At 41.0% G+C, this 12,520-nt stretch overlaps 1 protein-coding gene across 1 annotated transcript; it reads left to right on the forward strand.

Moving 5' to 3' along the window:
* The first annotated feature begins 366 nt into the window (after positions 1–366).
* Positions 367–2,928, forward strand: LOC134881160 (E3 SUMO-protein ligase ZBED1-like). The gene is made up of 4 exons (XM_063908305.1): positions 367–890; positions 1,628–2,313; positions 2,458–2,574; positions 2,817–2,928. The coding sequence occupies exons 1-4, from the start codon at positions 723–725 to the stop codon at positions 2,824–2,826; spliced, it is 981 nt and encodes a 326-aa protein (XP_063764375.1). The 5' UTR covers positions 367–722; the 3' UTR covers positions 2,827–2,928.
* Positions 2,929–12,520: the final 9,592 nt, after the last annotated feature.

A 12,520-nucleotide genomic window follows, 5' to 3' on the forward strand; every position in this document is an offset into this window, starting at 1 on the left:
GACTCTGCATATGGAGATTTGATCCTTCACGCAGATGTAAGGTGGCTCAGTCAGGGCAAGGTGCTCCAGCGTTTTTTATGGATTTGCTGCCAGAGATCATCAGTTTTCTGAAGTTGAGGAACAGGAGTATGAGCAGCTGTCTGACGATACTTGGTTATTGAGAAAATAGTTCCCTAAAGGAGTTCATTTAAATACATTTGAGAGATGTTATTAGAAGACATTAATTTAGTTGATTACAGTAGATGGCATTTAATACGCAAGACAGAACACATGTTTAGGTGAAAAAGTGAAAATTAAGTGGATTTATTTAACCAGTGTGTTGAGATTCATAGGTTAAAGTGAGCTGCAACCAGTGTTAATTTCGTTGACGAAGACTATGACGAAAAATATTCGTCAACGAACCTTTTTCACGGACGGAAACTAAATAAAAACTAAATAAAAAGTCAGATATGATGACGAAGACTGTGACTAATATAACGGACACGTTAGTCAACGAATAAAAATAAGACGAACATATTAGGGAGGGACGAATGGAGAAGAGATCCCATCAGAATTACTTTTTTTGTGTGACAAGTTGGGAAGAAATCCAATCAAAAGTTAGTTGCCAACCGCCATAAAGAAGAAGAAGAAAAAGTCCAATCAGAGCGAGTCTCGTAGAAGCAGCCTTTTTGCAGCAGTCATTTCAAAGGGCGGCAAATGACTTAAAGAATTAGCCTAAAGAAATGTCAGAACTGGGAAGAAAAAGAAGAATTGATATCTGGTCACACTTTACTTATCATACTAATGAAAACAAGACCACCTGCCAGCCGTGTGGAGCCAAAATAACTGGAAAAAACACGACAAATTTGAAACGACATTTGCAGTCGGTGCATCCAGAGATACATGCGAAGGTAAGCATACACGTTATTTTATCACATAAACCACTGTGTTTGCGCTAAACTTGGAATAAAATAGAAGCTAAATTAAACCACCAGAATTCACGTGGATGTGTTGTTAGCTATTTTTTACAGTCTATGGTTGTTAGCCTAGAAGCTATCATGAGCTTCGGTTCGCTAGGCAAAACATAAAAAGTTTGTTTTGGGGCACTGATGGCAGTCAGGATTATCTCTAACTAGCCAGCTATAAGATAGTATTGTTCAGTCCATGTCTATAACATGCTTTAATTGCTACTTGGATAATTTCAGTGAATGTTTTTAAGGTAAGATGAACGATAAGATCATTAACCTTTACTGTGATGGAATAAAATAGAGGGGGGGGAAAAACAGAATTCATGTGGATGTCTTGTGAGCCTAGAAGCTAATATGCTTCGGTTCCTTCCGTTCGCTAGGCAAAACGTTAACATAAAAGGTTCGTTTTGAGGCACTGATGACAGTCAGGATTATCTCTAACTAGCCAGCTAATATTGTTCATTTCAAGTCTATAACATGCTTTAATTGCTACCTGGATAATTTCAGCGAATATTATTAAGGTAAAAGGTGAACTATAAGGTCATTAAGCGTTACTGTTCAGTGGGATGTTGGTTACTAACGGCATCGTTTACGAGCCCGCTAGTTTAACACAATCTCCGTGGAAACTAGACTTGATTACTTGATTCACAACTTGATTCTCCCTTTATTCTCCCTCACAGATACAGAAGACGTCTGATGACCATGGGCCAAGGGGAAATAAAGCTAGTGCTGCTAGTGCAAGTTCAACCCAGCAGCAGACTATCTCTACAGCTTTCCAAAGTTCTTCAAAGTACAAAATGGAATCAAAGGAGCAACAGACCAAGGAGCAGGCCATAGCCAGATGGATTGGACGCACAGGTTTACCACTCACAACAATTGAAGACGAGGACTTTGTGCAAATGATGGAGATAGTAGATAGGAGACTAGCAATTCCAAAGAAAACTAAAATTAGCAATTTGATTGAAACACAATATGAACATGAAAGACAAAAATTCAAACAGAGACTGGCTGCTGCCCGGAGAGTATCCATTGGCCTTGACTTGTGGACAAAAAAAGGACTGACCGCCTCATTCCTTGCTATTAGCGCATGCTACTTTTGTGTTGAACAAATCAAACCTGCACACATATTGTTGGCCCTTGAACAAGTAGCTCACCCACACACTGCACTGTCTATTAAGGCATGTGTGGACGAATGTATACAAGAGTGGGCCATACCGAAGGAGAAGATCCTGACGGTAATAACGGACAATGGAAGTAACATGGTGGCAGCCTTTAAAAACACCACAGCAGAAGAAACCAGCTCTGAGGCTGACTCCCCTGGGTCCGAAACCGCGATGGAAAGTGACTCTGAAATTGATGACCAGCGGTGAGCCATGTTTAGTTTATTATTTTACATTATAGTCAATTATCACATGAATGATGTCCCCCTGCCACACACTACGTATATACAGACCCACACCAGACACTTTATTAGGTTTAGACTTATTTGGTTGTCTTTTCTTGTTATTAGGTACCATCATGTCGACATGGAAATGGCCCGGACGCCGTGCGTGGTGCATACCATACAACTTGTGGTCCACATGTTGCAGAAAGAAACAACTGTCAAAAGAGTCCTCGATAAAGCAAGGTCTGTGGTGAAGCTCTTTCGCAAGTCCTCAGTTGCAACACAGAGGCTACTAGACCAGTGTGGTGTCATTGTTGTAAATGACTGCCCCACACGCTGGTCAAGCACATTCAACATGGTCACACGACTCCTCACAGTCAAAGATACTGTCTGTCAAATCACAAATGACATGGGATGGGACAGTTTGCTTACTAGTGAGTGGCAAAAGCTTTCATCATTGCGTGACCTACTGCTTCCTTTTGCAGAACACACTAAAACCCTCCAGAGTGACACCACATCTATGTCCCTAGTGGTTCCTGCCCTCTTTGATCTGCTGAGCCACCTAGCTGACTTTGCAGAGAACAGCCGGTACAGAGACCTCGCCACTCTTGCAGAGAAAATGAGATCAAATCTGAACCTGCGTTTTGCTTGCCTCTTGGATCCAACCGATGAAAAGTTCTCACCACTTGCAGCAGCTGCCTGCTTTGTCAACCCAACTGTCTGTGAAATCCTTGTTAATGTTGATGTAGCTGATGGAAATATCCAGGAACTGCTGAAACAGGCAGAAGACTATGTGGTCAAATGCACTTTCCTCCCACACACAAGACAGGAGGACCACCAGTCTGACGATGATGCAGAAGAAGTCATTGAGGAACCAGAACCAGCGCCATCTTCAAAGCAGCCGGTGTTTAGGTTCCTCTCAAAATGCCGCACCACAAGACCTAAACAGAAAACCTCCACAACCAGCGTCAGGCAGCAGATCATTAAGTACAAGGAAGAACTTTCACATCCCATCACTGAGGACACAGGAACAGACTTCTGGCTGGAAAAGAGTGACAGTTTTTTATCACAGTTTAAAACCTTTTGCTTTGGACTTGTTGGCTATGCCAGCTTCTCAAGCTTTTGCAGAGAGAGTATTCAGCATCACAGGTGACCTCACAAGAGGACGGCGCAACAGAGGAAGGGTCAGCTTGGAGCGAAGTGCTTTCCTTAAAATGAACAGAAACAAATAGAACTGTTGTATTCACTGCTATTTACAGCATTACAGCTGTAGCAGTATATGCACAACTTAGAGTTTCCGGTCTGGTATTTGTTTTGTTTTTTGTTTAATATGAGAGCAGAGAGATTTTTCTTGTTCCATGCAATAATGGCATTACAGCTGAGCATGTAATTCACTTGTCTTGAGTTGAGCTCCTTGATACTAGCTCATTGATACTACTTCGAATTATTAACAGAAGAATATTTTGTTTTGTGTGCAATGACATTTCAACCAATGCATATTTTCTTTTAGGCTACATATGTTTTGTTTTTCCTTTTCACATCTAAGTGATTTTGCTCACAATGCACAGAGTAATAGTTGATGACTAAGAAGATGATGCTTAGTTACAGAGTTGTGTGCTTTTTAGTTTAATGTGATATTTACCTGTATTTTAAATGCTGAGACAGCACAGCAGGGTGTTTTTTTTTTTCATTTACTTGAACATTAAGGAGTATTACAGCCAATACATCTTTTATTCTACTTTTGAGAATTCTTGTTGATTTTGTAAGGCATTGTAGCCTAACAGTAATTTAAGTTATCTTGAGGTACAGTACGTGAACGTTATCAGTAGTGCATTTTCTGTATCTACCTTGTGCAATGGCATTACAACCAATAGTTGTATTATTATTTTTGAGAATTGCACTTTATTTATTTGTTTATTTTTTTTGAGTTAGGTGATTTATTCTTTCAAGATGAAAGACAATATTATTGAAATAGATGTCATATGCAATACATATCATTCAAGGAGAATGCATATCTTTTTCAGGGAGCATGTATATTTTTCAGGGAGAGCAGGCCTTATGCTAACTTTATTTGAGATTATCTTTTGTGAAAAAGCCATGGTCAGTGTTTTTGACATTAAAAGTAAAATAAAATACATGTTTTGTTCTGTTAAATCTCTGTCTGTATTGCATATTCAAACCTTAATACCATTCCAATTCTGGTGAAACATTTATTCAACGAAGTCCACGGTAGATTTAGTCGACTTATCTGCTATTAGGTGGTCTGCTAAAACTAGACTAAGACTAAAAGACTTAAGACTAGACTAAGACTAAAACTGATGATATTTAGTCGACTAAAACTAGACTAAGACTAAAAGATTTCAGATGACTAAAACTAAACGGTCTGTTATTCAAAAGACTAAGACTAAGACTAAATCAGAATTTACTGTCAAAATTAACACTGGCTGCAACCTGGACTATTCCTCTGCAATCTAGTGACAGACCCCCGACCCTCCTGAGCAATGTGAAAGACCATCCCCCAAACTGGGTTTTGGTAATGGCTTTATACATATGGTTAAGGTGCTGTACTCTAATCCCTCAGCTCTGGTGCTCACTGGGCAATTATCCTTCGCGCTATTCCCTGTTTCTAGATCTTCCCGCCAGGGATGTCCACTGAGCCCAGCACTTTTTGCAATCTCCCTTGAACCTCTAGCCCAAATGATACGCCAATCCCCTAATGTACATCCAATTTCTGTCCGTGGCACTCACCACCACGTGGCGCTATATGCAGATGATATTCTGGTTTTCATGGAAAATCCGACTCAATCTATGCCTGAGTTGTTACTTATCTGTGAGGAGTTTGGTTGTCTCTCTGGCTTTAGGATTAATTGGTCTAAGTCCGCCCTGTTACCCCTAAATGAGCCAGCTAAAATGCTTCAATTTCCACCCGGTGTCCCAGTTGTCCAGTACTTTAAGTATCTTGGGATAGACATTTTCCCATCTTTAAATCACATTGTAACATTCAATTACTCAGAAACATGGAACAGAATCAATATGGATTTGGAAAGATGGATTAGCCTTCCGAACTCTCTTCGGGCCCGTATCTCTATAGTCAAAATGAACATTTTACCCAGGATTAATTTTGTCAGCTCGATGCTCCCCCTCTCACCCCCTGTTGACTACTGGAACAAAATTCACTCTAATATTTCGCGCTTCATCTGGAATACAAAGTCCGCGACTGAAATTATCCACTATACAGAGTGGGAGGGAAGTTTGTGGTCTGGCAGGGCTTAATTTTAAGTTGTGTTTTTGGTCATTTGTGTTTCAACCGTTACTGGTGTGGCGTGACCCTACTGCATCCGTTTCCTGGTGTAATTTAGAAGAAAATATCATACGGCTGTGGAAGCTGCAAGATATCCTTTTTGCCAATTTAACAAATAAACAATGTCAACTACGCTTAATCACTATGTAAGATTTCCTGCAAGTGGCACACGCTTTCTCCTATATTTGACAATAGAGGTCTGCTAATTGGTTGGAGACCTGTTTCATCCTCTCATTGGAGCAACAGCAGCATTCACCACTTGAGCGACATTTATGATGACAGGGGTTTGCGCGCCTTTCAAGAAATTAAGAGCGCGTTCAATCTGCCAGGTAGCTTGTTTTTCTTTTATTTGCAGCTCAGATCTGCTCTCAAGGGACATGGTGTCCCATGGCAACAACCTTTGCCCGTTCATCCTCTTTATAAATTGTTTACTGTACAAGGAAAAAACAGGGGTATGGTGTCCACACTGTATTATTTCTTTCTGGAGACTTCCTACGATACCCTGTCGCTGGACAGAGTATGGAGACATGATTGTCCAGTTTTGGACCCTGATTTCAGTTGGGAGGGTGTTTCGTCAAGCATAAAAGAGGCCTCTCGGAATCCTGATCACCAACAGATCCACTTTAACTATGTCCACAGAACATATCTAACCCCGCGCAAACTTTACTGCATGAAAGTGATAGATGACCCCTTGTGTAGTTTATGCACTATGAAGGCCCCTGGCACGTTTATTCACATGATGTGGGACTGTCCTCCAGTCGCATTGTCCGGTGACTGTGCCCCTCCTTCTGTTAAATGATCTGTCCAAGCTCGATATTTCCAAGCTTAAGATGCGCATCTTACTAGCTGGCCTAACGGCTGCTAAAATGGTGGTTGCGGTTCGATGGAAGCCTCCTAATTCCCTCACCTTCAGACACTGGGTCCTTGCTTCTCTGGATGTTGTTTATTTAGAGTTGTCAACTGGCCGAATTAATGGGACAAGTGACACCAATGTAAACAATTGGCGCTCTGCAGTTGATTCTTTCAAAGATCTTTTGGAATGATTTCTTCCTTCCGTCTAGATAATAATGATTTGAAATGTCTGAATAATGATTGATGTGTTTTTTAACCAATCTAAGTTCCTAGGAAAAATGTGATGACATTATGTTGGAATTCTGAATTCATGTTTCCAGCTCTCTAACTTCTAAACACTAACAGGTAGAAGCAGTTTTGTCTGGTGCTTAGGAAGGGATTTCTGCACACGATTCAGGCAGAGATTGACATGGGATTGGTCAATGGAGTTTGGCACAACAGAAAGCAGTTGCCACACAGCGAAAACTCTCACCAAATCCCAGAAGATTCATTACTGATACATCTAAAGAGGTTATATGATTGGCAGGAAGGGAAGCCTTGGGTAATTGATTCTGATCCAGAAGTATATTTCATCCACATCTTTTCAGGAACAACAGCCAGGAAATTCATTCATTCTGGCTGCATCATGGTTTCACTCGGTCTTATTCTATCTACACAGTCAGTGTTTCCTTCTCCAGAAATGAGAGTAGTTGTTAACATATTGCATTTTGACTTGAAATAGGGATTTTAAAAGTTAGGAATAATTTAGATACTCATTGGAAATTCAAAGCTAATTGAAATATGTAACATAATTTACCGAAAGAAGTTGGAGTTTCATCTTGAGTGTGATTATGGCACAAGCCAATTGATAACATTTTGAAGCTACGTCAGACCATAAGGAGTTTTCAATGACAGGAACAAATGTTGCATAACAGATAATACTAGATGGGGGTTGGAAATGATGAGCATAACATTCATAATTTACTTATTTTGTGTTTTGAAACAGATAGGAAACATACAGGTTGTTTCAATGATCCAGAGGATGGTTTGAGTAAGTGGTGAAAGTCAAAGTATGTTGATTATGTAACTGGTTGGGATAAAAAGGGTAAATGACAGAGTGTGTGTTTGGCACTGTGAAAGTATGCAATGGTATTAGATGATCTAATCAAACCTGCAGGGCTATAACTCGATATAAATTTGACCGCTGAAGAAATTCAACACTACATAAACATTTGGATGAAATTCATTATGTAAACAAGCTTTAGAGCGTTTAAAGATTTTTTTCTTAAATTCACATAATTCCTGACTTTTCAGTAATAACTACACGACACATTTGAGCTAAGGAGAGTAGTAAGAGACAGTAAAACCACCAGCCAAAATACAATTTAAAAAATCAACTTTAGACTGAAAGGAGTTTGATCAAAGTCAATTATTTTTAAAAGAAAAGTTAAAATCACTGATGAAAGATGTTTTGACCCCTTATTGAGACCATGAGGAAGATGAGTTTGTCAAAAAGAAGTGCCTTATAAGTTCTTATTATATAAATGAAATGCTCTATAAACCACTCCTCGTATATGATTAATCACTTATTACAACTTGGTATTATTATAGACTTGATTTCTCTTATGATTTTACACACAGTTCCTTTCTGGTGCCATTCCGGGATTTTAACCACAAGTATTCAATAATTAAAGACAGTATGATCATGTATAATTTTTCCATAGGGTTATGTATTATGCAAGGTTCGGATAAAGAACATATTGATCATAGTATTGTTTAAGGAGGGAATTGTAAGAAATAATAATCAATATTATGTGTAAATAACCTTTGGAGTTTCTTTTTGCACTTTTATTTTGGTAGCATAAGATCCGGACATTTATTTTGAAAGAATGGACAACGAAGCAGTGAAAGGGACACGTGTAATGGCAATGGCGAAGAAGAGGAACTTCGCCACTCTACTCGCCTAAAGATCCCTACTGAGAAGATGTTTACATTTCAGAGAGAGGAAGCTCATTCAAATTTATGAACAATGGAAGATTCAGGCACATAGTGCCAGAGATCAGTTAAAGTCAGACATTACTGAGAGCCAGATCGCAGCAATAATAGACACACTAGAGCAAGAAAACGTAAGTGTTACGAGAGCGTATATGGAAATAAGAGATCATCTACCTCCATCCAATGAGACAAGACATCTTATTGATGCCTGTGAGGCAGTCACATTGTTAAAATAGCATATGTAAGGATAACAGGCATTGATGGTGATTTTGACAGCAAAGCAGTAAGGCAACGTCTTCGTGAGCTGCTTAAAAAAGACTGCTCGCTCCATCTACGGTTCCACAGCCGCACGCTCAAGTCCACGCTCCAACTCCAGCCATTACTCTGTGTGCTCCATCGTAGCAGCCAAAAGAGCAGACGCTGCAGCAGAGTTAGCAGCGAAGGAAGCAGATTATGAATCGCTGTTGAAAGAGGAAAAACGAAAGGTAAGGATTCAACTACTAGAGGAGCAACAAAAGAGAGAACTTGAAGTGCGGAGACGTGAGTTGGAAAGACTGAAGGCAGAAAAGAATATAAGAGCTGCACAAGCTAGACTTGTAACCTATGACCAAGAAGTAATGCAGGAACATAGTGTATATTCTTCTGATATCGACCCTACAGAACAACATGTATTTCCACAGCAACAAGTAAATACAGCTGCCATCCAGCACCCCACTAATGTTGCAGTGACAGCATCAACTCCACAGACAGATGTGACTTACTTGGCTCAAGCACTCCAGGATAGCATTACTCTGAACAGGCTCCCAATGCCAGAGCCACCTGTTTTCACCGGTGACCCAATCCATTTCATTGAGTGGAAGGCTTCATTCTCATCCCTCATAGACAAAAGGAACATTTCTTCAGCTGACAAACTGCATTATCTGAGAAAGCATGTAGGAGGTACAGCACGAAGAATACTTGATGGCATCTTCTTCAGAAGTGATGAGGAAGCCTATCAGGATGCATGGAACCGTCTCAGCCAGAGGTATGGTCAGCCCTTTATTATACAGAGAGCATTCAGAGAAAAACTGTCAAGCTGGCCAAAAATACACACAAAAGATGCTGATGGATTACAAGCATTTGCTGATTTCCTAAACTCATGTCAGGAAGCCATGCCCTATGGTAAAGGTCTGGACATTTTGAATGACTGCGAGGAAAATCTGAAACTGATTCACAAGCTACCTGACTGGACAGCATCACAGTGGAACAGAAAGGTTACTCAAGTCATGAGAAGTGAGCAAGAATTCCTGAAATTCCAGCAGTTTGTTGAGTTCATGTTAATGGAAGCAGAGATTGCCTGTAATCCTATTACTTCATTCAGTGCTCTCCACTCAGCAGAGTCAAACTCAGAGAAACATCATCTGAAAGAAAAGGGAAGTAAAATGAGTGTTCTCCACACAAAGACAGCCACAGAGACTGACATTAAAGGACAGGCAAAAACATGTTCAAGGCCTCCACGTATGCTCTGTCAAGACAGCAACCATGGTCTGCACTATTGTCCTGAGTTCAAAGATAAATCTCTAGGCAAACGAAGGAAATATGTGAAGGAAAATAAACTGTGTTATGGCTGTCTAAAGCCAGGCCATAATGCAAAGGACTGCCGTCACAGACACTCATGTGACAACTGCGAAAGGAAAACATCCTACATCTTCCCATGATGACAGCTACACTAAAGTCAAAACATCATCAGTCCTGATACAGAGCAGCACAGATGAAACAGCAGCCACACTGTCTCTTAATGTGAATACTGAGGAACCATCTGAGAATACTTCAATCATCGTGCCAGTGTGGGTTTCTTCTGTCAGCAATCCAGGTATGGAAAGGTTTGCGTATGCGTTGCTCAGAGGAAGTTAGCAACAGCTTGCAAACAGAGACACATCCTGTCAGGCTGAAGTTAACAACGATGATTGGAAAGGATACATTGATGCACAGTCAAAGAGTCTCAGGTCTCAGAGTGAGAGGTTTTAACTCCACAATCCTCATTGATGTCCCTCCATCTTACACTAAGGATTGCATACCAGTGAATCAAAAACACATTCCTACCTGTGAAACGGCAAGGCACTGGAATCATCTCCGCATAATAGCAGATGAACTCCCACCACAGCTAGATTGTGAAGTTGGCCTTTTGATGAGCACTGGCACCAAGGCAAGTAATCACGGGAGGAGATAGTGAACCTTATGCAATTCGTACAGATCTAGGATGGAGTATTTTGGGTTTCACATCATCCCAAAATGACTCACCAAGCTTCAAAAATATGTGCCAGCCAGAGTTGCTGTCAAGGAACTCATTAAGAATATTGCAATCTGACTTTCAGGATGCGAATGAAGATGGCAAGACTGTGTCTCAGGAAGACATCCTCTTCCTGAACATGTTAAAGGAAGGAATTCAAAGGAACACTCATGGACACTATGAGATGCCACTACCTTTTAAAGAGAGACCTTATCTACCTGACAATAAGCAACTAGCCTTAATCCGGCTCAGTCACCTTAAAAGGAAGCTGCCGAAAGATGATGAGTACAAGGAACGTTATGTGAAGTTCATGAAAGAGGTCATTGACAAGGGCGATGCAGAGGAAGTTTACGGCAAAGGAAAGGAAGGAGAGAAGTGGTACATTCCACACCACGGGGTATAATACTCCAAAAAACCTGATAAGCTCTGTGTGGTGTTCGACTGCTCTGCTAAGTACAAGGGAACTAGCCTGAATGATCACCTCCTGTCAGGCCCCAACATGCTGAATAATCTGTCCGGTGTTCTCATCAGATTCAGGCAGCACCATGTTGCACTGATGTGCGACATCTAAAAGATGTTTCATCAGTTCCACGTATATGAAGGTGACAGATACTATCTACGTTTCTTCTGGTGGAAAGATGGCCATTTCTGTGCAGAGCCACAAGAATTTTGCATGAAGATTCATCTTTTTGGTGCTACATCTTCACCAGGATGTGCCAACTATGGACTAAAACAACTTGCCATGGACAATGAGAGCCTGCTCAGAATTCATCATGAAAAACTTTTACGTTGACGACGGTGTTACTGGTGTACCATGTGCAAACAACACCATTCAGCTTGCAAAGGAAGCTCAAAAACACTGTGCTATGGGTGGTCTGAGACTGCACAAGTTTGTGCTTAATGACAAATCAGTCCTGGAAAGCATACCAGCATCTGAGCATGCAGCTGAAAAAACATCTCTTGATCTGGCCTTTAATGACTCAACTATGGAGAGAGCCTAAGGAATCCTTTGGCACATTGAAATTGACACTTTCAGGTATCGTGTCTGCCTAAAGGAACAGCCAGCAACAAGACCAGGCATAATATCAACAGTCTCCTCACTCTATGACCCGCTGGGATTTGTGGCCCCTTTCCTGCTCATGGGGGAAAGTGTGCTTCACGAAATGTGTAGGCATGGTACCAGCTGGGATGACCCTCTTCCCAGTGAATTGCAACCAGTGTGGGAACAGTGGAAAAAAGATCTTGCAAACTTGGAGAAAATCCACGCTGCTTTGTGCCCGCTGACTTCAGAAAAGCTGTAAAAAAGGAGCTTCATCACTTCTAAGATGCTAGCACACATGGTTATGGTCAATGCTCATATTTGAGACAAGTAAATGAAGATGGAGTTGTGCAGTGTGCTCTGGTTATGGGAAAAGCCAGAGTGGCTCCAATTAAGGTGACAACCATCCCCAGGCTAGAGTTGGCAGCTACTGTTGTGTCAGTCTCAGCAAGCAACACCTTAAAGGAGGAACTTGGTTTGGCAGATATTGATGAATATTTCTGGACTGACTCCAAAGTGGTTTTGGGGTACATCAACAACGAGGCACGTCGTTTCCACACGTTTGTCTCAAACCGAATACAGAAAATACATCTGAGTACAACTCCTCAGCAGTGAAGATACGTCTACTGACGTTAACCCTGCTGACCTTGCATCTAGGGGTTCAAGGGCAAATGAGATTCTCACATCCAGCTGGCTCACAGGACCTCAGTTTCTATTGGAGAAGGAAATACCACCAGCTGCAGATGTCATCACA

The sequence above is a fragment of the Eleginops maclovinus genome, chromosome 19 (assembly GCF_036324505.1).
Source record: "Eleginops maclovinus isolate JMC-PN-2008 ecotype Puerto Natales chromosome 19, JC_Emac_rtc_rv5, whole genome shotgun sequence".
NCBI lineage: Eukaryota > Metazoa > Chordata > Actinopteri > Perciformes > Eleginopidae > Eleginops > Eleginops maclovinus.